This window comes from Coturnix japonica, chromosome 21, assembly GCF_054131305.1.
Source record: "Coturnix japonica strain WE chromosome 21, WE-NBRP24, whole genome shotgun sequence".
NCBI classification, from domain to species: Eukaryota; Metazoa; Chordata; class Aves; order Galliformes; family Phasianidae; genus Coturnix; species Coturnix japonica.
The window spans coordinates 10,976,446-11,003,876 of record NC_140683.1 but is presented as its reverse complement, the minus strand read 5'-3'; the positions used below and the strand labels follow the sequence as shown (position 1 = coordinate 11,003,876).

At 47.4% G+C, this 27,431-nt stretch overlaps 1 protein-coding gene across 20 annotated transcripts in view; it reads right to left on the bottom strand.

Annotated features, from left to right (window-relative positions):
- EXD3 (exonuclease 3'-5' domain containing 3) overlaps window positions 1-27,431 on the bottom strand; it is a 163,411-nt gene that overhangs the window by 82,047 nt on the left and 53,933 nt on the right. For all 20 annotated transcript variants that reach the window (XM_085521605.1, XM_085521606.1, XM_015878790.3 and 17 more), the window contains 11 exons: window positions 23,055-23,108; window positions 22,436-22,575; window positions 21,545-21,645; window positions 17,111-17,184; window positions 15,444-15,482; window positions 6,380-6,546; window positions 4,223-4,361; window positions 3,700-3,913; window positions 2,903-3,012; window positions 1,686-1,896; window positions 488-654 (listed from right to left, as the gene is read on the bottom strand). In XM_085521605.1, coding sequence (XP_085377731.1) covers window positions 488-654; window positions 1,686-1,896; window positions 2,903-3,012; window positions 3,700-3,913; window positions 4,223-4,361; window positions 6,380-6,546; window positions 15,444-15,482; window positions 17,111-17,184; window positions 21,545-21,645; window positions 22,436-22,575; window positions 23,055-23,108 — 1,416 coding nt within the window. The remainder of the gene's footprint in view (window positions 1-487; window positions 655-1,685; window positions 1,897-2,902; window positions 3,013-3,699; window positions 3,914-4,222; window positions 4,362-6,379; window positions 6,547-15,443; window positions 15,483-17,110; window positions 17,185-21,544; window positions 21,646-22,435; window positions 22,576-23,054; window positions 23,109-27,431) is intronic.

The following is a 27,431-nucleotide window of genomic DNA, read 5'->3' as shown; positions in this document are numbered from 1 at the left end:
AAAGACTTTTTGATGAATTGCTTTCAATTTAACAGACTTTTACTGCAGATGCAATGAAGGGGGCATTCCCACTATGAAACCAAAGTGCAGAAATTCAGTTAAAAGCAAAAGTAAGGAAGCCAGAGTTTTGAAACCTGATTAATGCAACACTTAGGCTACGGAATTCAAGCCCACACCAATGAGGAAACACAGAAGAAGCATTTCTACCATCAAGGTTAGCTGGATTATGCCACACAGATCTGCACCAACATTCTGCAAGGACAAATGAAGCTAAAACTGCAGGGAAAGCCAAACTGGGGCATGCAAAGGAGGAAATACATCTCAGCCGTAAAGGGGAGGAGCAAGGAAGATATTTGCTGCAATAGTCCTGAGAACTGACTACAACCAGGCATGCCAGGCATAGCTAATATTATGACTGAGAGACAAAGCAACATATGATTTACAGGGGTCTTGAGCAACGTGCAGCTCTTTGAAGCTGTTTACAAACCTGTCCAGAAGGTGACGGTACCTCCTGTTTATTCAGGTGCTTCTTTGCCCTGGGTTTTACACTTGGTTTTCCCACCAGACTCTCAGTCAGGTCTGAATTCAGACCAAAGCTTTCTGGGTCCTTACACAGTTTCTCGTAGACCTCCAGCAAGCAGTATGCATCTGAAGCTGAGAAAAGCAGAATATGAGCGTCAGCTGGAGTCACTCAAAGTCAAGCAGATTTCCCAATGCAAGGAAGAGACATCTTTGTAAACTCCACTGACTGCACATACCCTGTGAAGCTCCAGCCTACCAATATTACACCCTGAACTCTTTTACTGCACAATCACAAACTAAATGCAGAGCAACTGAAAAAGTGACAGGCCCTGTTTCCTCTGCTCCAATGTAATGCAAACTGTATTGTGCCTGTTTAGGCCACCAGGTACAACAGCTTCAGCCAAACCATTCTGCTCTCCATTGATCCTGAGCAGTGCTTTGCCCACGGTTTATTACTGCACCTCAGCTATGGGAAGGCAACTTCCCCATTAGATGCAATATCTTAAAAAGTAATAACTGAGTTGTTTGCAATCGCCTGCCCACACGCACTGCCATGCGGCCTCTGCTCCTTGCAATGGGAGCAAAGTCTCCAAGCCAGTTTTACAAGTCTTGGTGATTAACTCTTGTGGGAACTGTGTCAGCTTCAAGGATAGCTGAACTGAACAAAGGGCTGGTTCCTTCAGCAGGGACCTTTGATGCCTCAGGAAAAGACTGAGACTCAGACTTCTGACTCTGGGGTAATCAGCACTAAATGCCACCGTTGCCTCCACAGTAGATTCTGTACTACGGTCCCTGACACCATGTCTACCCACTTTTAACCCTACTCTAACAAGCACTTCACTATGACAAATGAACACAGTATTTGTTTCCCAGAAAGGCTGTGAAATGAGGCAGAAGGAAGTGGACTTTCTTCCTTTCATTTACTCAGAGGAGTTTCCACTGAGATGATGTTTCATCAGACAGAATCTGCAAAGTGCAGGAATTTTTTCATAAGGGAAATAATGAATCACTGGGCAGTTTAAACTTCAACCATCAAAACCGTGTCCACAAAAGGACAAACAGAACATGTGCCGGCTCCTCCACGCAGGAACGAACCTCCATGTGCCACTTAATGGTTTTACTGGTGACAGACAACAGACACACAAGGCCTCTAAGAGACAGACCTGCATAGAGGATCTGTTCCTCCCGCAGCGGCCGTTTCTCCCAGTTCGACATCTGCTCTGTTTTGTCCAGTGGTTTTCCCAGGACGTGTTGCACCAGGAGGCTCAGCCCTTTCTCCGGCTGCCTGAGCTCTCCATCCTCACAGCTCTGCTCTGGAGGCAGCACATCGACCCTCAGGCCGCCCTTCTTCCAGTCAATGGAGCTCTTCTGCAGCTGATGGAAAGAGAAGGAAACAAAACACGTGGTGATAAAACAAATCCTACAACACCTCCTGTGTCGGTGGGTGGGGACACGCAGAAACCCTGTCATTTTTATATCTTGCCTGGCACACCGAATCCTGTTGTTGCAGGCAAGAGCTGGGTTGGCATTAGATATACAAAGCAGCTGAATATTTGCTTAACAAACGCATTTGCTGGAAAGAAATCCTTCCTTTCTGAGAAGCAAAAAATGTGCATTGTCTGACAACACTGCACCCAGCAGCAGGGCTGTGACTGAGGCTCTTTGGAGGTTTGCAGGGTGCTCAGCCACACTAAAGGCTGCTGAACACCAACTCAATAAAAGCACAGCAGTGGTTCAGCACCTTTCCCCTCCTGCATCCAGAGGAAAGGTCTTCCTGCAACACAGCGGGGAACAGCCCTTCTGGAGCTGCCATTTCTCAGACAAAAATGGGCCAATGGTTTTTGCAGGTACTTCAGACACTGCTGCGCTTACCAGGTTAAGCTGCCCGCCCCAAATATCTGCATCCTCCCCAACCCGAATCCTTAAACATCCTCTGCAAATTTTACCCATTAAAGTGGTTGTCCTTAAGAAGTCTGCAGATTGCTAAGGACTGCTGTGTGCTGACCACAGACAAACCATGGACATCTGTATCTCAGCTGCACAGACATTCCTGTGCTGAACCCACCCGCAGCCTCGTGTTCAAAAACTTTCCCCAATTGAATGGAGCTCCGTCTCCATTTGGTTCCACTTTTTCATAGCTCACATGAAGTCCATGAAAGGTTATAAGTATATCAAGCACTAACTTTTCAGCTGATGAAAATGAAATGCTTCTGTGTTTTGCTACAGAATCAGATTTCCCTTGAAGGTCAGAAGCAGAAAAGGCCTATTCACTCACTCAGCCACCTCCCTGCCAATACAGGATACAAAAACACAGATGCCAGTTATCTACCAGCGCAGGCAGAAGACACAGTTTGCCACATTTTCATATGTTAATCCTTACTAGTTTGTCTATTGTGAGTAGGTCCACTACACTTTGTGACTGCTTATCCATGCCTTTCAAAGCAGAGCATGTGGCTGCAAGACTGCTGAGATCTCCAGACATCCCATAACCTGGAGAGACAAAAACCGAATCAGATGATTAGCAAAACTCAAATTATGGCCAAGACAAAATATTGGTGATATATTTATAAACTTTGGTAGGAAGTCTGTTCAGATAGAGAACAATGCAGACTTCCAGGCTCTGCTGTTCCTGAAATAGAACAAGTAGATGAAAAATGCTGAGTTTAAGCTCAATTTTGTTAAAATCTTCTAGGGAAAGGTGAACAGAACAAACTCCACAAGCCTCTAAAAACTTCAGTGGGAGGATCATGAATTAGCCTTGAACTCCTGTGCAAGAGCCTCCAAACAGAAGGTAAAGCCAGGTATGGTGAGCTGCAGGATGCTGGTGTCAAGCAGGGCTGCTTTGGGACAGGGCCAACCAATCCAGAAAGCTCCGGACAGCTTCCCTACACCACTGAAGGTTGGATGCAAGTTGGGGTTTGGTATGGAATGAACCAAGACAATCCCAGCCCTGAGGGGGGAGGCTAACTTGGAAACCTGCTCAAAAAAGGGAGACATCCACTATTACCAGCCATCCTGTTCAACCTGCTTCTTCACATAGGCAGCCTTTGAATACCCGGGGTACAAAACTTATCCCATGCTAACTGGACTGAGAGAATGACAACCCCAGCAGGACCCAGGCACTCCACACAGAGTTGAGCTGCCCTCAAGACCTGAGGCAGGGGAGAAGCACATTACCTAGTTTAGTGATGGTTGCATTTGAGTAGAGCATCTGGATGAAATGGGGAAGCTTCTCCTTCTCGTCCTTGAGTTCAGCTTGCTCAAGGAGCCGTGGCAAATCGAGCAGGAACACCTCATCCCTCACGGCGAGCTGAAGGAGGGAGACGCGGGGCTTCCCAACCATGCCAAACGAAGGCCTCCACTCCATGTCAATGCCAACAACCTGCCCAGGCTGCAACACAGACAAAAGCTTTCTGCACTTTGCCTGAACCAGACTGAAAAACAGTTTCTATCCAGGGTATCAGTATTGCTTTTACAACAACTGCATCTCTTTGCTGCTGTGCAAATGACACCAAGTGACTTTCACAGTGCCCTCAAACTACACCTGTGGGGCTTCCATGCCGCAGCAATTCCCAGCACACAGCCCTTGACTTGAGGAGGGAGATGTTAATGCAGTGACCCACGAGCACTCCCATGTACCAGACTCTTATGCAGTTTCTGCTCCCTGATATTGCAGCATACACACCACAGGAACACTCACCTTCAGCACCTTTTCCCAGCACTGCATCATCTCGTCCCAATTCTGCAATAAGTGAATATTTGCACGTGGAATAGGAAGCTGGTAATAATCCTTCTTCTTAACCTCTTTGTAATTCTCTTCTTTCGTTGTCTCTTCTACCCTGCACAGAAGCAGATACAACAGCTTTGGAGTATTCAGTGAGGGGAAATGCTGGTTTGGAGGAAAACTGGGGCGCCTTAATCCCCTTATTTAATTCTGGCTCTGCATTTCCCCATGACACTCCACTCTGTCTCTTACCTCTTCTTTCCTCACCATCCCTGTCATCTCATTCTCCTTCATCCCGACTCCTCTTTTCATTTCTATAAAACAACACTGAAATGGCGCTGAGACCCCACTGTGCTCATGCACTGCACCCACAGCAGAGAACAGTCAAACCAAAGCACCTGTGACAGGCCCAGTCCCTGTCCTCAGTGCTCTGCTCTCCTTCCCAGAACTGATGAAGTGTGGATGACAGCACTGGGCAGCTGTTTCCACGCTGACAGAGATAACACATTTTAGAGATACAGGCATTGGCCCCTGAGGTTAACACAGAAGTCCGTTAGCTCCTGTGGAGTAATGTATAACAGTCATCTCAGACCAGCACTGAATCCAAACAGGAGCTTCTCACTTCCCCACAGAATAAACTGGCTCAGAACAAGAACCTCAAGCTGCTCAGTGCTAGGATCGCTCCCGGAGGGAACAGGTGAGTCTGTCTCATTGCTTTTCTAGCAAAGGCTTCATGCATCGCCTGCTGCTCTCCAGCGTCTCCTTCTCCATCCCCTTCCCTGTAAAATGTCTACACAAGCAGAACAAGAACACGCTGCCAGCTGTGCCCTTGGTGTTCAGATGTGCCACAGAGAGAGATTCGGTGCCTACATTAACACTGTGGGACTGCTGCAGAAATGAGCCATCTGACTGCCCAGCAGGACCTTACACAGCACTGTGTCCTTACAGAACACAGCAGAGCCTCCTGGAACGGCCTCGTAGCTGAAGGTCAGCGAATTGCTGCGGCGTCTCAGCCAGATGATGCAATCAGAGGAAAGAAGCTAATAAAAATATCCAGCTATTTTGGCCGTGACACAAATCTCTGGATAGTCTCTTTCCCATAGAGACTTGAAATGGTTTATTATTTGAGAAAATATTTACTAACCTTATGTTTAGGGGACTGTGTGCCTAATTTTGCAGCAGAGCAGCTTTCACTGTACAAACACTCCTTTCCATGCATTTGTGTGCATGGGGAGGTCAATATTTGTGTAAAATATTTAATGAAGGTGTGCAGCCTCAGGTCTCCAGGAATATTCTCATCTGCAGAGCTGGGGAGGGACAAGTGCTGCGACCAGTGGAGAGATGATGTCAGTTATGTGCAGGTACCACCTTGTCCTCTATGGTGTGAACACCCTCAGTGGCATCCTGCTGCCTTTTGAGCTCAATACATAATAATGCAGACAGACTGTTTTATTAGGTTCTATGGCTCCACTGATCTTACAGTAGCTACTGCAGCAGGTATCACAACTGGATGAGCAAAACTGGGGCAGCAAAGGATTCTGCCTGTCTGCTACAGCCCCCATGAATGGCAGAGCACATGCTGTCAGCGTGCCTTCACTCCACATGCACAAGACGGAGGCTTCCTGGAGCAGAGGCACGCACTGGGATCCCCAACCTCTTTGGTTTTTATCTCCTGAGATGCAGTTTGTGGCTAGGTCACACTCCTGTTAACCACCCTTTGTGTTCTGAGGGATTACACCTCATGCAAAAACCTCCTGGCTTCCAACAGGCAGATGCTGCAGCTTCAGCACCTACTCAATAAAATAGATGCATTTGTGCTCAGATCCTACACACATCATTTCATTTGTGCTGGTAACCTGGCAGAGAGTCTGAAGATTCCTCCACAGAAAGAAACAACCTCATATAGCTTCTAAATTCTCACGGGTGAGCTCTGAGTGCACCTTAACAGACACTTCCAGGCACATAAAAAGTAAATGTGCCACGTTCATCGCCAAGGTGTGATCTCAGTAAATGGAGGAAGTTTTCGCAAAGCTATCTCACTAAGGAAGCATTATGGCAGAGAGTTTTAAGCAAATACACAGCCCTTGTTTGATAAGTGATCTACACTGAACAGGCACAGAACGGGGTATTTACCTCTCTTGCATCTCAAGCTTTTGAAGCTCATCAGCCACTTCAGAAGGCAGCATCTCCTCGGGCAGATTGCAGCGCTGTGCCCATCTTGCCGCTGTGCTCAAATCGCAGTGTCTGAGCAGCAGCTCCATCAGGTGCCCCTGCAGCCAGCGATTCTCCCCAACTGTGCTCTGGGAGGAATCAGAGGTGAAGAAAGATGTCAGCGCAACGTCCATCGCGGGTGTCTCTCACCCCTCCCAGGAGACAGTGTCCTCCCCAGGGCCAGGAACCAGTGCAGAAAGGGGCAGGAATCCCTGTGCTGCAGGACTTGCACTGCTCAAGCTCAGCACGTCTGCACTTCTTTCTGCCAGGAGACAGAGCACATCTGGCTGCAAAGAGCTCACCGGGCTCTTTGGATTCTTCAATAACAAGGCAGCTCTGAGCTGTATTTGTTCAGGGAATATCTGTCTGAAAGCCGTGGGTGCAGCAGAGAGAAGTGAGGGTAAAGCAACACCATGTAGCCTGCTGGTGGCTAGCACAGTTTGGTTGGTCTCAGACACGAACTATATTCAGCACCATCAGAACCCGTGACTGAGCAGCGAGTGCAGCTCTTTGGGCTCATCAGGCAGGTAACCATAGCAGACAATGGCTTTTGGGTTAATTTACATGCTTTGTGCACATGGCTCTGAAGGCACACTACCATGCTGGCATGATGGAGCAGCTATGAGCAGACAAATATGGCCCATAATAGTCTTCACTTTGACACTCAGATATACCAAGGCTCTGTTCTCTCATTCACCCCCCTGCTGGATGTTCTTTAGGGTGCTGCAACACAGCAGCTGCAATTGGAAATCAGAGTACGGGGATTCCAACAGCCAAGAGAGCTGCAGGGGGTGGCAGCAGCCCCTCCTGCCCAGCCAACCTGTGCCCAGACACTGCCCAGAGCACCGCAGCCAGACCCTCATTCCTCCATCCAGTCCTGGCGACTGGTTCACTCACTGATCCCCCTTAGAAATTAATCTTGTCAAGGAAACTTAATTGCTACAACAAGTCGAAACTACGCGGCAGATCAGGTTCTGCAGATACACAGCTACACTGCTGGGAGCACCACAACCCCTATTTTTTAGGGTAGCAAAAGGCCACAGGAATGAAGTGCCCAGGTGTGCGTGTTCCTGCCACTATTCCTTTGCAGCCCCACCAGGCTCCCGCAGCTCAGAGGCTGTTCCCAGGGTGTGGGCACCTTGCTTTTCCACCCCTGCATGTGCCAGCAGTGCTGGGTGTTACAGCGGGGCCACGGGGCCTCATTCCTCACATTCCTTCAGGAACTGAAAGGTGAGAAGTTTTCTTCACAGCAGACACCCTGAGCAGAGAGCAGGAAACAAACCTGGTGATGGCCTTGAGCTAAAGGGGAAGGAAAACAAACAAACAACAAGCAACAACAACAACAACCCAACTGCTGCTCCTCAGTTTTTGCCCTCCACGTTTTGAGACCCCTCTTTGCCCACACTGCTCACACACTGCACCCCACATCTCTGCTCCGTGCAGCTGAGCTCAGCCCAGCACCTGGGGCTTGAAGGGTGCATGGAGACCTGCCTGCTCTGCCGAGCAGCTTCTCACAGTCCTGCCCCCAAAGAACATATTTTCTGCTGAACATCACAGAGCAGTTCCCTCTCCTGGGTTCCCCTGTGTCCATCCCATTGTCTTTCTGCCTTTTTTTCCACAACACAAAGTCTTTGGGGTTGGATCTCTCTCTGGTTCAATTGTTAATAAATCTCTTCACGTCAGCTTTATTTCTGGAAATAATGAGGTGCAGATCTTGTTCTTTTTTTTTTTTTTTAATGATAACAGATTTATTCCTTCAACCACAAAAACAACTCTGGAAAGAAGGTTAATGTCTCCGGAGATATTCCATCTTGCAGAGAATAGCTTTGTTTGTTATTTGTTGTTGCTTTGAATTGCTACGAAGGGGAAAGGCCTCCACTGCAACAGCTCTGCAGGAATGTGGATGATGGTCCCACATGGCACAGGTCGGATGGAGGGACAAACACTGCACTCAGTGACATTTTGTGCCTTCTGCTTCCAGGACATGGACACGTGGAGAGGAAAGATGAGCAGTGGTTTGATGAGCATCAGCCACACATCTAATGAGAGGAGATGAGTGCACCGGAGCCTTGGTTACCTCCCCGGTTCTAGACGTACCATACGTTCTTTAATCCACAGGCACACATCCACCATCACCAAGCCATGATTAAAGCTTCCCCAAATGCCTGCTGCCCATTATCTACCCGTCAATCCAGTTCTTCCCCAGACAAACACAGCTCCCTGCAGTCAGCACAGAGCAAGCCCAGCAATGCCACAGGATCATGGCATGTCCCGATCTTAACCCACAGCAATTCCAAACGTCCTGTTAGCACAGAGAAAATGGCACGTGGGGTATTTTAGAGCCAGACACTAAAGGGGGAAAATGAAACCTGGGCTCGGAAGGACAAAACTGCTGTGAGGGATGGCGGAGGTGAGGAGCTCTCTTGGAGTCACTGCGGTGCTGCTGGTGCCTCCAGGTTCCCCCAGCATCCAGCCGTGCTCACACTGCTGCTCTATTAGTGATGGAGGTTTCTGGACCCTGACCCGCAGATCCCCCGAACCGACGGCTCTGGTTCAGAGGTGCAGCTCCGTCGCTCTGCATTGCGGCTCCTGGCAGCGCACAAAGGCAGCACCATGAGAAACCAGGACTTTCTCACCACTCGAGCTGCGCTCTCTCTCCCGGCGCTGGCTGCTCAGATGCACTAATTTAGGAACCCAAGAAGCACAAAATAGCCTCCATTCATATCCCCGAAGACTGACTTTCAGATAGCGATCAGTGCGTCATTGACAGAGCCACACTTCAGTGTTCTGGAGGCCATTACCACATCAATGACGGGGAAGTGGTCTTTCTTCTCCCTTTCAACACAGCTTTGGCAATGGGCTCCCTGGGGCATGTTCACACTACCTTTGTGAATCAGGAGCCTCGGCTTCCCAGCCATCAGCTGGTGAGACGGCTCTTGGAGAGGCCGTTCAGAGGAGCCTAACTCATCACTGCGCTCGGATCGAGGCGAAGGCAACGATGGAAGATGGAAGACAACGTGCCGGACTGCCCTGGGGGGCTGTGTGCTACTGTGTATTTATCCTCCCCTCCACTACTTGCTCAGGGAATGTTGCACACTTACGCCTTTATGAGCTGTAGAGTCAAACTAACCCTATTCAGACAAGAAATAATCACACGGCATCTTTAAAAATCCACAATGAATACAATTCCTTAACAAACAGACTAAAAATTGCTTTTCACTATTGCTGCAGAGGCATCTTCTGAATTCCAACATAACCCTGGCCCCAAATTGCTGAATATTGTTCATCACAGGGATCAGAAAAGGACCATGGACTTGCTCCGAACAAATAAGCCCCAGTTTTGATTTGCTTCCAGATTTCTCACACCTCGTGGTCCCACGATGGCAGGATGGAGATATTTTCTGGGAAGATTCCAGCACTTGGCAAGACTGAAGATGAATGAGGATGGGGAAATGGGCCAAGCTCTTTCAGAGCGCAAAGTAATATGTTACTTATCACAGTAGATGCTTTGTCTGAGACCAATAACAGCGCATTGAAGACAAACTGGCATCCCTTATCTTCCCAGTGTGTTCTGAAGTAGCGTTTATCTATCAGCCTTTTGTCATCCTGTCACACACACTCACGGACAAAGTGTCACAGTGGCAAACAGCCAATTGCTCCCAGTTTAAGGAACCCGGGGCTCCCTCCATACACTGCACACGAGGTGACCTGCGCTGCTACTGAAGTTCACCCAGCCTGATCTTCCTACAGTCCAACAACATTCCCCATTCCTTCAAGCCTAAGAAGGTTCGTGTGCTTGCCAAGCACTTCCATAAACTTGCTACAAATGTCACCATAACATAACTCTATTTTATTCTGTGTCTTCAGACATGAACTCGTGCACAAGGAAAATACGACGCTTCCTGTCAAAGTACGGCCTGGCAGAAGTCTGAGGCCGCCTGAAGGATTGCAATCAAAATGCAATTATTCCAAAATCCAACTCAGCAGAAGTGCATGACATCCACTCACACACAGCAGCTGTCTGCAGGAGCTCCACTCCAGCTATGAGAGCACAGCAAGGGACTGCAGTGACAGCCACAGGCTGCCAGACAACAGCGGTGCCGTGGGGGTGAGAACAGAGAGCAAAGCAGCGCTGCACTGCAGGACTGCGAGAGCTGCAGATGTGCAAAGAGGAAGAGCCTGCAGGAACAAAACCACCACCCCTGTGTGTCCTCTCTGTGAGGAGCAGGATTGCACTTCATCAGTTGATCAGGATACACAGGAACTGAAGCCACCATGACGCCTTCCCATTTGTCTTGGAAACCATAACATGAACCCTAACAAGCTAAACCAGTACACCAATTAACTTTACCAATCGCTCAATTAAATGTTCCCATACTCAGCCACATGCATAATGAGAATTCATAAACTCCTTTGTAAGGAGAGGTGGAATTCCAGCGCTGTTGGTCCCCATCAGGGCAGGAGGATTTACTGCTGGTGCCCAGGCTGTGTCAGCTCCACACAGACAGAGCAGAACCCATCAGAACCTGCTGGCAAGGGAAGAGCCTCGGAAACATCCTCACTCCTCCCATCACTGGCCTACGATAAACAGACACCCACAAGAAAAGTGTGGGCTACCACTCATGTTACCCATGGCAGTCCCCACCTGGCTCACAGCCATTGCAATAAAATAAAGGTATCTTTGTGGGAACGTCACCAAAAGGGAAGCTTGGCACAGGGATTTCCTCTCCTTTAATCTCTTTTGGTGCATTTACACTCCCGGTGATTTTTTGTTCTGAAGGAGAAATGCTTGGGAGGGTTGACTGAATGAACTCTGAAATTCACACCCCGGCAAACTGCACTGATTTCCTAAATCCATAATTCCAGCATTCCTCAGAGATACACATTCCTTCAGAGCGAACAAAGGAAGGTTGGTTTCCTGTTTCTTCCCATTTGCACGACTTCTCCATCCAGAGGAACGTTTTTCCTTCTCAAACAATGCTCTGTTTGAGCACAAAGCTCAGTGTCCCATCCTTTTCTTTGCCTGTTTCTGCTGCAGGATCAATCGCAAGCACTCCTCATCAAATCCCCTTTGCATTAGAGCAGAAAGAATATGGATACTTGTTTGCTTTAAGCTCTGGAGGAACAACACTGTACTTACTTTTTTCTATGTGGCACAAGTCCCTGTAGCTGATACTTGGTGTCAGTGACAGGCATCCTGGAAACCACCACAACAGAGTCCCAATGTAGCTTTTAAGGGCCTCGGACGTCCCACATACTCCTATAATGTTCTGAATGACGGTACTTCCTATATTACTCACAAAAGCAATGTTTTTCCAATTTGGTTGAACTAAGCATCCCGCCAGGGCATATCAGTTGAGTCTAACAGCCTGCTGAAGGCCTTACTCTTTAATCTAACGCTGACCTTTCAACCTACAGCCATAAGCCAATTACCCTCTTTTTTATACCATACCAAATCTCTTTCTGATGAAGCTGTGCTTTTCAATGAATGCATGCCAGTGACACAAATGTTATTATGCTGCTTAGCAGCGAGCCAGTGCTGTCTGACTGCAGGAGTTTTAAGGTCAGAAAGCATCTCTAACACAGTGAAACAATTCGAAGAATGATTTTTTTCCCCAGAGCGTTCTCTCCAGTTTCCTTCTCTTCAGTCTCTGGTTCCATGTGCTCATAAGGGCTATTTGGACAGAACTTTTACAGCGGAGCTGCTGAGCTCTCAGAACAATTCCTTCCCAACACCTGACTGAAGCAGGAGAAGGACACCCGGCTGAATCGCCATGATCAAGAATGGAAACGTCCCCACCACCACTGAGCTGGTGATCAGTGTCTGAGCAGGGGACAAATTGCAGGAAGAGGAATGGAGAGAGCAATGGGAGCAGCATGGGGAAAGAAATCCTGCTGGGTTTCAACAGATAAAAAGCTTCACTGCAAGGGACCCCAGTGGGATGGTGCCTGAGCCCAGCATGGGGCAGAGCACAGAGCAGTCAGTGCAGCCAGAGATTCCCCCTGTGGCTGTAAGGCCAGAAGGAACTAAACCAATCACCCCCCAGCTCTGCTCCTGCAGGAAGAGAGGCCGTATGTACTACTGAGAGCCTGGTTAAACTCCTTCTGGTTTCTACCTTCCCGGAAAACAGCCCGTCTAGATTTAACATCTGAGTGATGAAATCCATTACATCCCTGAATAAACAGTCCACTCAAAGAGAGTGAAAGGTAATTTGACAGGCAGACCTATACTGCAAAACACATCGTATATTAATCACCTCCTGAGCATAATTCCCATTTGCATTGCAGAGCTTTCCTAATTCCCTGCAGATATTAAGTTCCTTATGCTACGGGGACACCGCAGTGCTCAGAACAATCTCAAGCCAATTTAAAAGTTTGCCTCAGCTCGGGGCTCCGAGGGAAAGACACCAGATATGGCTATTTGCAAAGAGGCCTTTCTGACCTCTTCTTCTTATTAAAGATTCCCCAGAGGAGGATTATTGGCCAGGTGTTCTGGCCACAAGAACTTAAAAAGAAATAAAACAGTAATTGCATTCTGCCCTTTAAATATGCCTCAAAATCGCTTTCTTGAGGATGTAAGGACAGAGCACAATCCTGACAAGCAAAGACCCGATGGTATTGCTGGTCAGCAGCTGGGTATGAGCCAGCACTGTGCCCTCACAGCCCAGAGAGCCAAACCACACTGGGCTGCATCCAAAGCAACGTGCCAGCAGGGCTGGAAGGGGATGTGTGCCTCTGCTCTGTGCTGTGACCTCACCTGGAGCACTGCGCCCTGATGGGGAGTGCTGAGTGCAGGAGAGACACAGACCTGTGCGAGGAGGGACTGGACATAAGGGAGAAGCTTTTTACCCAATTCTACTAACCTTATGCAGCTGGTTAAGGCTATGAAAAACATTACACATGCAAAAATGGGAGCAGAAGGGCACACAGCAAAGCAGACAGCTGGCTCATGCCCTGCCTGTTTTTCTCCTGCATATCTACCATCAATATCCTACACGCCTTCCCCTCTGCTTGTGAGGACAGGCACTCTCCCTGTGTGTTTCCATGCAGCTCACAGGTTCAGTTATGCAGAGCGGCGCAGCTGGCACTGTGCAAGAAGTGCTCTTCCCCTCCCTGTGCCCCGAGGTATCTGTGCTTGGAGAAGACACACAAAGCGCAGCTCTCCTGGGCTGGCAGGGCTTGCCAACAGGCAGTTGATGAGGGCACTTTCCCTACGGGATGAAGATGTTTTGATCCTTTTGCTTTCCCTCCAGCCCCTGCCTGCCCACGGCTGCCATCCCTGCCTGCTCAGCCGCAGCCTGGCCAGCACAGCAGGCAGGAGAGAGCAAAACCAGTTTGCTACAGGGCTGAGAACAGGTTCTGTGGGCCCCGCAATTAACTACGGGGCTTCTGCCTTTTGTGGGAGCAGTCAGCATCACACCTCAACTCATCCCACAGGGCAGGAACGGGAAAATTCTGCACTTGTGCAGCTCTGGGTGAACCAAAAGTAACACCACACTCCCCATACTGACTGTGGTCAGCCCCTTTGGATAAGGGGCGCTGCACTCTGACCGGGGCTCTTGGTATCTGTATAATTTAAGACTTTTGTTATGGATGTAGCACAGAATTTAACAAAGAAAAACACACAAATGGGACACACACCAACAACCACAGCTATTTCTAGCCCTACTAGGCACTGCTTAATACACTTCTGTTGTTGTTTGGTCAAAACACGCCAAGTCACTGGTGAAATTCTGAGCAAGAAGTCCATTTTTTTCCCTCAGGTAAAGCCCAATCTTGCAAAAACAGTCACAGTCAGCCTTGGGTTTTGCAGTGGTAAACAAAGCAGGCCTGGAGACTTTCCTTTTCTTTTGCTGGGAGCAGCCATGCACTAAGCAGTGTGAAGCAGCAGCTCAGCTGCACATGCAGTTATTTCAGTTTCCTCCAGATGCTCAGGTACAGGTTCTGATTGCTTTAATGTGATGCCAAAGACAGTGATCTCTGATAGCACGAAGGGCTAGGACTGATAACAGGCAAGTTTAAGCACTACCCATGTGATAATTACACAGCTATCAAAACTGGGTAAGATGCAGCAATCAGGAAACGCAACGTTTGCATTAGTTGGAGAAAGCAGAGACGACCTCCTGCCACAGCCCATCATCAAGTGAGCTCCTGCCAGGCACCAAACCTTCCTGAGCATCAATTCCATCTCTACAAATGACTGACATGATCTGTAGTTGTGTGTTAATCAGGAGGCTTTGGGAGGTTTTTCCCACCATCCACACTATGGCACTGGCAGAAACCCCTTCATTGCATACACCAAAGCCATGGCAATGATGTCTGCTACACCCTCATGGTCAATCCACGGTCAGGTCTCAATCCAGCAAGAAGCTGGCACTTGTGTTGACTTTCAAGTCTGTGGAAATCAAAGGAGAACCACAAATATGCTTAAAAGATCACTGAGATCAAGAGACAAAACCAATTCTTCCCTCACAGTGTCTGGCCTCTTGCAGGGGCACAATACACTGCATGTGAAAGCTGAATATTCAGCTCAGAAAGACACAGAGTAGGTTTCACAGTTACCATGAAGGGATGCCGGCCACCTTATCAACCATCTGTCTTAAGAAACACTTCCTCATGAACTGGCACTCTCCCTTTTCCTTCTACCTCAAGGAAGGGAGAAGAAACATGTTGAAAGTGCAACCAAATCTGGTGTGTTCTCATGTTGTATCAGATGTCACTAATGGTTTGTCACCGTGCCATGTCTCAATATTTCACTGTCATATATGTACTTACTGTAGTATCAGGCCAAAACACAGCTGCCGGAGCTCTCCTATTATACACCCAGAAAAAGAAAATCTCTTCCTCCTCATAATTATGCAAAGATGTGAGAAAGTGCAAAACTGTGACAGCTGGGCTCCAATATTTGGTTGTCTGTTCTGAACACCTTAAAATAACCCCCAGCAAATAAAGCCTGAGAAAATGGGAGAGAGAAATCCGTACTCACCTGAACGTGATCTGCCCAGTTCTCCTGAGTCATGGTTTTCTGAAAAGACAAAATCACTCCTGAGCCATGGTACAAAGAGGAGAATGCAGCACACGAGATGAAATTCAACACACCATCTTAAGCACTGGCATCAACTGAGGAATGCATACAGGAATGCATGGGAAACCTGTGCTTCTCATACGTCACCAGCCAGAGAATGGTAAAAAACACAGCCTAGACCGTGTAATTTGGGCAGCTACAGCACACAGGAGAAAAGCCCCCATCTGACCACAGCACACGGGCAACACAGCTCCTCTTCCCACAGCACCTCAAACACTACCCAGAGCTGGGATCACTTATAAAAACAATCACGTTAACTTGAGTGGTGCTCCTGCAATGCCCAAAGCATCGCCGAGCACAGCTGAGATGGGCCTTGCTGTGGTGGGACACGTGGGTCTTTGCTGCTGCCTTCTCCTCAGGAGATCTGCGCTGTGTCCACAGACCGTTCCCCCCCATGGCACAGCCGGACAGAGAGCTGCCCCCATGGGCTCCTGCATAGAAGTGATCTCAGGGACTATCTGCAATGCTGAGCCTCCAGAGTATGAAAAGACAAACTCTTCTCCACAGCCAAGTCATGAAAAATCCTCTGAAATCATGAGGCCTGGGAAAGGAAACTGATAAGCTAAAATTCCCATTCAAATGTAATTCAGAGCCAACTTTGGGAGAGATCTGGGACAGGAGCTGTTCTCCACGCTGCCAAGAAAGCAGGCTGCAAGAGACTGATCTGCCATGGATGCCAGAGCCTCACTCCGGCTTCTGGCAGAGTAACAGTGACTACTAGTGCCACTTGTATGGAAAGGTACAACAGCAAACGGGGAGTAAGAGCCTCAGAGAAAACATCTTGGAGATGTACAAGCATGTAATCTAAATACGGCTGAGATAAAGGAGCCATTTGACCAGGCCTCATACACAGCTGAGAATGGTAAACACAGAACACCAAAGAGCTCTCAGAAGAAGGGATGGTGTCCAGAAACAGCTGCCAAATGTACCTTAATTGAAGTCACTGGCCAGCTTGGATACTTTAAATCAAGCATAAGTTGCAAAACAAAGGAAATGGAAGGCCAGGGAGAGCAGAACACGAGATAAAGAATCCATTCCACTCTGCTAAATAAATACACCTGGACAAATGCTTTCGTCTCTCTCACTGTGAATGCTCCCTAGAATGACATCATCCAACACTACAGCCTTGTGATGAAGGATGCGGGTCTGTGTCAGTGCTTCTGCTGGGCAGGAATGACAGCTCAGAGCCAGCACTGCTGGATCAGGAGGGCCTGAAACTGAACTGCCTGTGCCAGAGCAGTGTCACCAGATCACCATCCCTTAGCACCCATTGCTGCTGTTCACATGTCCCAGGACACTGCTGAGGACACAGGTGAATGAGGACCCAGATCTGTGTAATTACAACTACTGGTCATTGGGATATGAATGGACACTGCAGCCTTTCTCTAACAGAATATACAGGTCTGGCAGCACACCCAGCATGTCTGCATAATAACTACCACAAGAGCTTGTTCACATGCAGTCCATGTAATTCTGCAACGTCAGTTATTCAGAATGCAAAAACAAATAGAAACTCATTCACAGCCACAGCACACAGTATAGAAACACCACACAGCACAGATACCTACCTCCACAAACCTCTTGTAAAAGAGATAATTCAGAGTTCTCAAGTGCCGCTGATTTATGACATTAGGACAGAGAGCTAAAAGGAAAAAAAGACACGTGAGTGCACGACGTAACCAAACTTCCTATCAGCTTTACTGTCTAGACATGACATTTTTCCTTCCCCAGTTTCAAACTAAGTCAGAGGAAGGCAGGATGCCATCAGACTTGGAACAATGAGGGACAGGCACACAGCTTATCTCAACTATAAACTGTTATTTACACTTTCAGCCATGATTACCAATGCTAATCCTTGGCTACTGATACCTCTGCTTGCACCACCCCTGGTTGATAAGATCGCTTGCTGGTTCAATATCCTTCACAGTCAATGACTTCACACCTTTAATTATATTGCATCCTCTCACAAGTACCACCTCCAGTGTCTAAAGGTTGTATTTTGATGTGAATGGAAGTTGTGCTCTTGGCTCAATTAAGCAGTTCTGAACACGTTGCCCAGGATTTACACTTGTGGCCAAAGCTCATCCAATAAAACATATACCCAGGGAAGAGACTCCGTATCCATACAAAAGGGAAGTAACGACCATTTTGCTTGGGGATCAGGGCTGGGCTGTGCAGCACCAGTGGAACACAAACAGTGTAAGAGTAGGGAAGCACCTCCATGGCAGCGTCACAGCGGTGCTGCACAGAGGGACACAGCTGGGACCGACTCAGAAGCAAAAACTGCACTCTGCTCTGAGCCATTAGCAGTGAGTTAATGACTGAGCAACGGGGAGGAAGTAAAAATGAAATCTATTTGTCACATCGGATGTGAAACCACTAATACACACCTATTTCATTCATGTAACACCAACACATGGTGCAATGGATTTTTGGGCGTGTGGCTGTTGCTTCCAGGTCACAAATGACTCCTCCTGAGCTGGGATGGGGATGGGGTCCTCTCATTCCACGCAGTGCCTGACTCCGCTCACAATGGGACTCCTTTACTCTGCCCTGGCAGAACAGGAGGGCCCACACAAAGCAGACTTTGTTTTGGGACAAAGTAAAGCAGCCTTGGTTTAATAAAATCAGAGTACCTGAAATCCTAGAGGCTTTTACCCCGGTATTGCTAAGGACTGCTGGGGAACCTGATGAGGAGTGAGCTGTGCATTAATCACAGTATATTATGATGGGAGTATTCCCCGAGTGCAAATCAGTGGAGGGTAAGGCAAGACTCAAGAAAATCTCTTTCTGTTGTAGCCTCAAAGATGCATTGTGTCCTACAGTGTGCTCTGAGCCACTGCAGGTTGGACTGAGCACTCCTTGGAAGGGAAGGGGAGCAGAAGCCCCAGCCTGGCCCCAAACCCTCCAGCTCCCTGCTGGCTTTGCTGCCGGGAATGCTGGCTGACCCTGCACGCAGAGCGCAGCACATGGCTTTATTCAGTGCCTACAGGAACAAGTGCTGCAGTGTGGTCTGTCCACATGCAAAGACAGGATGAATCCAGGCTCAGAACACCAGGACTGGTGTGACATCTCCAAGGGACAGCATGGAGCTGATGGGCGCCTTGGCTCGCCTACAGCTGGTCATGTACCCTGTGTTTCAGCACAGAAAAACGCATTGGACAGGGTAAGGACCAAGGACGGAGCTGAGCCGCCCGTTCTCCAGCAGCCTGGCTGCATCCCAGCGGCAGGACCCGCCGGTGTGTACACATACAGTGCAATACCGGACCGAGCTGGCACAGCCACTGCAAGGCGAGGGAAAAGAATCACCTGGTCTTAACCAGCAAAGGGGGAAACGTTTGAAATCTCCCCCTGCCCGGAGCTGGCACAGCCCCCCCCCCCCATCCAGCGCATCACCTCCGGGCGGTGCCCGCTGCCGGGCGGCCCTCGCCCGCCCCCTGCTGCCCCGGGCACAGCCGCACTGCTTCACTGTCACACCAGCACACGGGAGGTGATGACGGCTGTACTCTGCAGTGATTCCCTTCCTATCTCACAAATGACGAACTGCTGCATCTAAAGCCACCGCTGAGCTGCTGGGGAAAAATCGGCTGTGTAAAAATACAGGCAGAAATAAAACTATTTATTGCAAACTCAGGGTCTGCTCCCCCATCTCAGAGAACTGCTCTGGACTAACAATTGGTTTGTAAATCTAACTCGACCTCAGAGAGTCTCCAAAGAGCATTAAGCAATTAGGCAGCAATAGCTACAAGGCTCGTTAAACCAGAGCACACTGACCCAGGTGTGAGAAAAGACTCTGTAAAACGCCATTTCCTCAATCACACGCCATTTCTGCAGACTTCTTCCTTCCCCAATAAAGCTAATTATATGGAATCCACACACAGTTTATGAGGACGCCTCTGGGACTCAGCAGAAAATCTTCCACTTGCCCTGCCCTGCTTTGTGTGCTAGCACTGCTGGGATACAGTGCAAGAAAGATGAGGTGGACTAACATGCCAATGATTTATTTGCTCTGTGGCTCCAGACCTGTTATTTTTATTGGGCGACCCCCTATCAGCCTCTGAAAGGTAAAACTGGCAGTTCCAAGGGGTGTTTCAAATCTCAGAGGCTGAACACAAAGTTCTACTTAGGTTCACCAACATCCTCTGAGTGGACCCAGTGAGCCCTTGGGTAGACAAAGAATGGAAGTGGATTTTGAACTACAATAACTGAGTCACGTACAAGCCTGCCTTCTCATACCAAGAAACCCCGTCCTCCAACAGCCTTTCTCACCAAAAGCCACTTCCCTCTGCTGCTGCTGCTGCTGCTCTCAGCCTCTTTCAGCAAGTGGGACTCATGAGAGGAGACAGCAGCAGCCGAAGACTGCGGCATCGAGCCAGCCCACAGCCAGGCTGGGTAACATGAAGTGCGAGTTTCACCTCACTGCTTGTTTCTGGTGGAGCTGATCAGGACAAGAGATCTCAGAACAAGGTTTTTGATCTGTCCATTCTACCAAGTTTGTTTCCTTCTTGCATTTTTTTACCACAGTTAAATTTATGTGCACTAAAGATGGGAAAGAGGAGTGGAGAAGAGGAGAGCAGCGTTATTCCAGCTGCCACCACTTCCAGTTCAGTGCAAGATCTAAACCAAGATTTCCCATGCACGAAGAATTTCTGAAGTACCTCAAAGGAGACCACAAGGCCCCTCGTTTAGCGAAGGGTGAAGTGCTGCTCTGAACTACACGTGATATTAGGTAAAAAAATGAAGATCCACTTTCACATACGAGTCTGCCCTTAGCACAGCAGCTCCAATTCATGGGACACTGTCACCAGGCTGAGACACGCTGCCACCCAATAGAGAGCACCTGACATAACAGCTCCACATCCTTCTTTCTCCTGGGATTTTTATTCTTGGTGTAATTTTACTGTCTCAGGATTTTGCAAGTGAACAATTATGGCATTTCACGCTTATAGTTAAGGGTGTATCTGTACATCTGTGGTGCATCTTTCATAAATAAAGGGGAACAGCTCATTGCCCTTCACAGATCACGAAGGACAATACAGCCCAGTGAATAATTAACCTCACAAAGATGGAAAAATTACTGATGACCAGTAAACTCCAGGGAAGGTTTTAGATGTTAAATAAATCACCCCCTTGTGCCTCAGATTCCACACCAGTGTGCTAAGCTTAATTATATTTACTTATCCTCCAGTGAGGGTCTGCAAGGATTATCTCATTAACTTCTGAGCAGCAGGTTGAAGATGTGAAGATTAATATGCAATATAGTGTTGCTGCCAGGCATAATAAGCCCACAATTTGTGGTTAGAAACCACTTTTCAGTCCAAGAAAAGAGAATTGCGTATCTTGTGGAGGTGATGGAGAGCTCCATAGAGTGAAACCTAACAGTGCACATAAAGGTTTCCAACGTGGTCCCAGAGAGTGGAAAAAAAATCAGCGGTGCTCACTAACAACAAAAAGCAAAAGAAAGCAGATTTTATTCGACAACTGGTGGTGAAGCAGATCTACTCAGTGATGTAAAATGTTTTACTTCACTCAGCAGACTGCAAGAGCCTTCAAGTTCCCTGCTGCCAACCCTGTTTTACAACAAGAATACAAAGGACTGCAAGGCTTCTGCTTCCGAAGGGTTATCTCTTTACAGCTGATGGACTCATAACTCAAGAAAACAGATCCCCAGATGAGTAACGACTTGCTTCTTATGAGAGCGGAATGGAGTCATAACTCAAAGCTGACCATCATGTGTTTACGTAGAGCCATTCTGAGGTCAAGATTTATTTCATATCGTGGAAGAAGCAGCCTATTAGTCACAAGCACTTCATTCTCCGACAGCACAAAGTGATAATTCCCATAACTTACCAGCTTTGTTTTGGAATACCATTAATTAAACTCTGAAACCACCCATGATAAATTACAGCACAGATTCCTTGCTGAACACGGAAGAAGACAAATTGGCTTCATCTGTTCTGTATTAGTGAGATAACTCCAGAACATGTTGCAGTATCACATACCTGGATCTACGTTAAATCGGTCCAGGAGTCTGAAGATCAGCTTGCTTAGCATTTTGCGGTTCAGTTTATCTGGCTTGTACCTGGACAGGCCTTGATATTGTCTGTAAGTAAACGAACAAATAAGTTCCACGCTTGTGGAACTGCTGATGGTTTTGCAGACGGTAGATACAAAGCAGTAGAGATATCAGGGTTTGGTAGGTGTTGGCAAGAACAGACCCCTGCTGATTTATATCCTGATTTATAGCAAAAAGCCAGCAATGCAGCCACAAATTTCCCAGTCGACGTCTGGGAAACAGAAAGACAGCAATTCCCTCCCATCTTCTCTCAAACCTATGACTGCAGCTATTGCATTTACACTGTGACTTTTACTGTACTGTTGGCTTTGTAACTGACAAGAGCTATTCTAGTGAGAGGCAACTTATAAATTAAAACACACACAACTATTTCACAACAACATGAAGGTTAACCACCTGTATCTCTTGTTTTTCTGCCCCTTCATCACAGTATTATCTTCCTGCCAAACCTGTACAACCGATACTGAAACTCAGCCTTGTCTCCAGCAAAGCACGAGACTGCGATTAGCACGACCTCCTGGAGGGAGCTTTCCTACTTGTCTATTGCTAAGATCGACTGCACTCTTTTCATTCTGCACTCCTCTCTCCTGACAGAAGTGAAACATCTGTCAATAGGAAAGATTTCTCTGCCTTACCAGCAAAGGGATTTGAAAAGACTCTGGCAGAGATACCAGAATTTCCCCATTCTCAGCTGAAAAGTAGACACATTGCACTCTGTTATGTGGAGAAAATGATCTTAGGTCGACAAGCAAAGAACATCCTGTCCTCTGACAGGCAGTCAGCCCCAGCTGCTTAGAAGTTCAACAAGCATTTCTACCTTGCTACGTCTCTGATATTAAAGTCAGGTTCACACCAGGTGTCCAGGATCTGTATGAGTCTGCACTGGAGCTCAGGATGTTCTCCCACATAGTCTTCAACCAGGTTAATTTTATCTTGAAACAGCAGCGGTGCACACATCTAGGAAAAGAAATTCGAGGGTATTTGCTCTAGATGTAAAGAATTATGCCCTGCCTTTGATCAGGATGGTCAGCAAACAGAAGGAATGGAAGAGGTCCAAGTCACCAGGCCATTGCTTAACCAACCTGTGCTGTCTAAATGACAGATGTTGCATTTTCAACACAACTATTCGCAAAAGTGGCAAAGCTTCGAAGCAGTAAAACCAATAAACTTGACCAAAACGATCATTTGTCCGGAACCCAGTTAGAATCTCTGATTATAATGGCTCTAAGTAAGAAAACAGTCCAGTAAGGGGTCTAACAAAACACACCCTGTCATTCCTCTAGAGGTAAAGGTGCCTTAGCCATGTAGCAGCGACTTCTTGCAAATGAGATCAAGCCTCAAGTGAAATGCATCACACCTCAGAGGGCTCTGATGGAATTCCTGCTTTACAAAAGGTGGATCTGAAGACAGAGAAATCTGCAGAGGAAATGACTCACCTTCTCCACATCTTGATCTGGCTGCAGTTTTAGCTTAATGCTCAGGATGGCTGCCTAGAAAACAATCATTATAAAGTGTATTTAGGAAAAGAACAACACGGGGGGTAAACAGGCATCATTTCACAGTGAAGCAGGTATGTGACTGCACAAAGCTTTAATGAGATAATTATTTCTGTTACGTTTTCAAGTACAAACATTTGTCCACATACAACCCATTTCAAAATGTACAGGAGCCCCCATGGCAGCACTGCATGTTGTGAGCAGCAGCACGTCCTGGTGTAAAGGTAAAGATCAGGTTGTCTGGCAGAACGAGAGAGAGAAAGTCAAGTGCCTGGCCAAGCCAAGGAGGATATTTTTAAGCAATACAGAGATTCAGATTCAGGCGGGTTTCTGATGCTGTTATTCATTTTGCTTTGAGAGAAAGATAATGAATATTATACATTCTTTCTTTTCATGGATGGCTTCCTTGAACTGCGACTTGTCACAATACGCAAACAAAGATATTACAGTAAAAATGCAAATGCAAACTTCACCTTTACACAAAACGGGTACAGAAAAACGTAACAAGTGGATAGGAGCACGCCTTGATATCTTCTCCTGTGGAGAACAACACCACTAATTGAAAGCACAGACGCTGCTCTAAGGTTGCATTCAGGCTGAGCTTTGCTACGTCTGCTCTGGATGCATGAAGAGCTCTGTGCCTCCTCAGCTCTAACAGTTGATTTCTTTCTTTTTATTCTTTCTGTCCCTCCCAGCCACCTTCACTGATGGAATAATAAAACCTCTAAAAATCTCACGTCACCATCTGTTATTAAACAAGTAATCTGTGAGCCTCAGCATGGAACCGTGCAGTGGTTTCTGTAATAGCTTTTTGATGCTGACACACGTGTTCAGATTAACCTAATTGCAGAACCGTTATCTAAATGGCATGGTGTTATCTCCACCTCCATTAAGAGCACAGGTGACTTAATGAGGTGAGCAGGCACTGTGTTAGCCTGGCTTCACCTCTTGCACTGGATCTGCGTCCAACCTGACGCACAGAGCAGTGACATCCAGCCAACATGGGAGATACCAGACTTCAAACCCTGCTGCAGCAGAGCCAGCTCCTGGCACTCAGAGGACGACGTGCTGCCATCAACACTCACCCACCCGGAGCAGTTCCATGTCACAGCCCTGCACACCGCTGTGCTGGATGGGGACGTGCAGCCCCGGCCTTAGGAACAAGCAGCTGGGCTGCAGGGTGCACTTACATGGGCTGGCTGGAAGGAGGAAAGCTTAGATAAAATCAGCGTGTTTACAATGGGAATAATAAGAGAAGAGATATGAGTAACTGTAATAAAGATGAAAGTGCTTGGCAGCTGTGCCTGTGGTCTCAACTTTAGGCTATTTTAAGATTCTGTTTTGCTATTATCGTGTTTTGAATCGTTTCGCTCCACAAACAAGTTTTGTGTAAAACGACCCTATTTTTAACAGTCTGTTTATAGGTGATAAGATCTCCAGAAAAGCAACACCTCACTTGCAGACTCATTTTGTAGTTAGAAAACAAACACGTTAATGAGGCAGACGGCATGCGGCAACTGAAATGGTGAGAATCCCCCTCCGCACCCCAACCAAGAACCAAGTGTTTCCCCATATGTGGCACTCAGCAAGACATGTGAGCAGACCAGCCAGGGGGCTGGAAGCCAGCAGTCATGTTTGTCTGGCTACAGATCCTCAGACTCGCGTTGGATCTGCAAGGCAATGAAAATCCTAAGCAGCAGATGCCTTCCCCACCTCACCAGCTGAGTGAACACCAGAAAGCTCTGCTGAACTCGAGTATGCTACAACTTACCATAGAATCATGGAATGGCCTGGGTTGCAAAGGCCCACAGTGCTCATCCAGCTCCAACCCCCTGCTGTGTGCAGGGTCACCAACCAGCAGCCCAGGCTGCCCAGAGCCACATCCAGCCTGGCCTTGAATGCCTGCAGGGATGGGGCATCCACAGCCTCCTTGGGCAACCTGTGAACAGTGCGTCACCACCCTCTGGGGGAAAAACTTCCTCCTCAGATCCAACCTGAACCTCCCATGTCTCAGTTTCAAACCATTCCACCCTGTCCTATCACTCTCCACCCTCGTAAACAGTCATAAGGGTTTGACCTACACTAAAACCCCAACTGCCCCAGCACTGCATGCCACTCTTGCCATTTGGGAACAGGAATGTGATGAAGCCACTGCTAAGTTCAGGATAAAAGGGCGATGAACCATCGTCTGACTCAGACCTTGTCAGAGTTTGTGAGGCTTCTGATTGTGTTCAGGGAGCTTTGGGCCACTCTTTAATTAACTATGGGGAAAGCAAAAGTCTTGTTTCAAAAATTAGCTGCCGTTTTGCATACTGAGGGTGAGCAGCTCCCAATAGAGGGGAAGGGCTGGATGAAGATGGGGAAGAATCTGAAGAATTTGAATACTGCTTTAATTTATATCTATGAAGCGTGGAGGTGCGCAGAGCTCAGCACGGGGGGAAGGGACACAGATTTGATGCATTCAGGCCAAGCCACGAGCACGAGGCGCTGCTGCTGCACAACCACCACTCCTTGAGTCATGCGACTGCAAGAAGAAGATCATGAGAAAATGGTGACAGTTTCTAAGTGAACACACACGCATCGATACCTGATCCTCTCCGCTTGTTTTGAATGCATTTGGCTCGGTCTCATCTAAAAATGACTGTTCTTTCCACATACAGTGCGAAGCGCAGGAAGCCACACGAGATCTTATCTGCAAGGCTGTGCGCACTGGGGCGGTGTCTGCGCTGACAATTTAGGCAATTTTCCCACGGTGGGGTTAGCACCAGAGGAATAACCTCTCGCTGGCAGCACTGCTTGGAGTGATGAAGGACAGACACAAACAGTGTGTGATGACTCCTGCGTTACTTAGTCCTGTTGTAAGCAAGTTGAGACAACACAAAGGTAAATACGCCCGTGCTTCACTTACTGCAGTGTTTCTGAACACACAGTGAAGGAATTTCTGAAAGCCCATCAAACAACCAAAGAACAGACTGAGATTTGCAGAGGAGGACACAGCGTCAGCTACGAAAAATCACAGAGATCAAAGGGGAGATAGATAACAATGGTAGAAATAACTGAGTAAAAGGCACACCAATTATTAATCATCAGGAACATCTGGTTTGTGTTTTTCACCATTGCTCATTTCAAACTTGTGGCTAATCAGCTCTGCACAAACTCTCAGAAAGCATCACTGCACAGCGCATGGCATCAAGTTATGTGTTTAATTACTTCCTGCTAACAGACCATACGATGTACACAGCTGTCTATAGGAAGACCTTCAGAAACACGAAAAACATGAGATTGACCAGGTCCACTCTGAAGAGAGACCAGCCATATTTTATAATGGGTGAGAGAGTCAAAAGAAGGTAGTGACGGGTTAGTCATATGCAAAGAATTTGAGGTAAAGAGGCAGAAGTTGAGGTTGGAATATGTGTGTGTACAGGTGAAGGGAAGAGGGAACTGAACATATGTATATATAATATACATATGAGATGTATTCCCCAGAACCACCATGAAGGAGGACTACAAGGAGTACCATCCCTGAAGCAGTGCTCCAAACATCACTACAGTCCAGAATCTAAGGGCAAGTTGCTGATTGAATTATGCTTGTCCAGATTTAGCATGTCTGTATTCCTTTAAGCTTAGACCTTTGGTCAACTTCTCTTCCTGGTGAGCTACCAAACAACCTGTGTATTACAATGTGCTGTTGACAGCAAACTATATTTTGTGTCTATGAAGCTTTTTCAGCAGGTATTCAAACTTCGTTTACAGCAACAACCAAATTTCAGTAAGGTGACCCACACCATTCTAATGGAAATAGCAAATATGAAGGGAACTCAATATACAGAATCAACCACCCCAGTTGTGGCATCAGTAGGAAAATACACTCAGCTTTAGAAAACAGAGAAACCTGAACAGACAACAGCAACTTGCTGGAAAGCAAACAGTGCCCATTGCACCAACAGCTTCGACCTGCGTTCCTGTTTAAGAAACAAACTGATGGAGGGGCAAAGCAACACGGCGCAGGGCAGTGGGACTGAGAGCTCTCTCAGGCCCAGGAATATTTCTGCTTGTCAGAGGCTAAAAAGATTATTTTTTGTTTCCTTCCTAAACCCAGCTCCGCTGCCACCTGTTCAGAATTTACTATAAAGCTGTTAAACAAGATGAGAACTTTGATGCTGACTGTGAAAACAAGTTTCACTGTATCTGACCCGAGCAGCACTTACTACTGATCCAGAAGCAAAGGAATTTGATTTTTTTAAGCACAGCTATCTTTTTACCTTTATAAGCTGTTTAAAAAAATGTAAATAAAATAACTCGGCGGACAATAGAGGG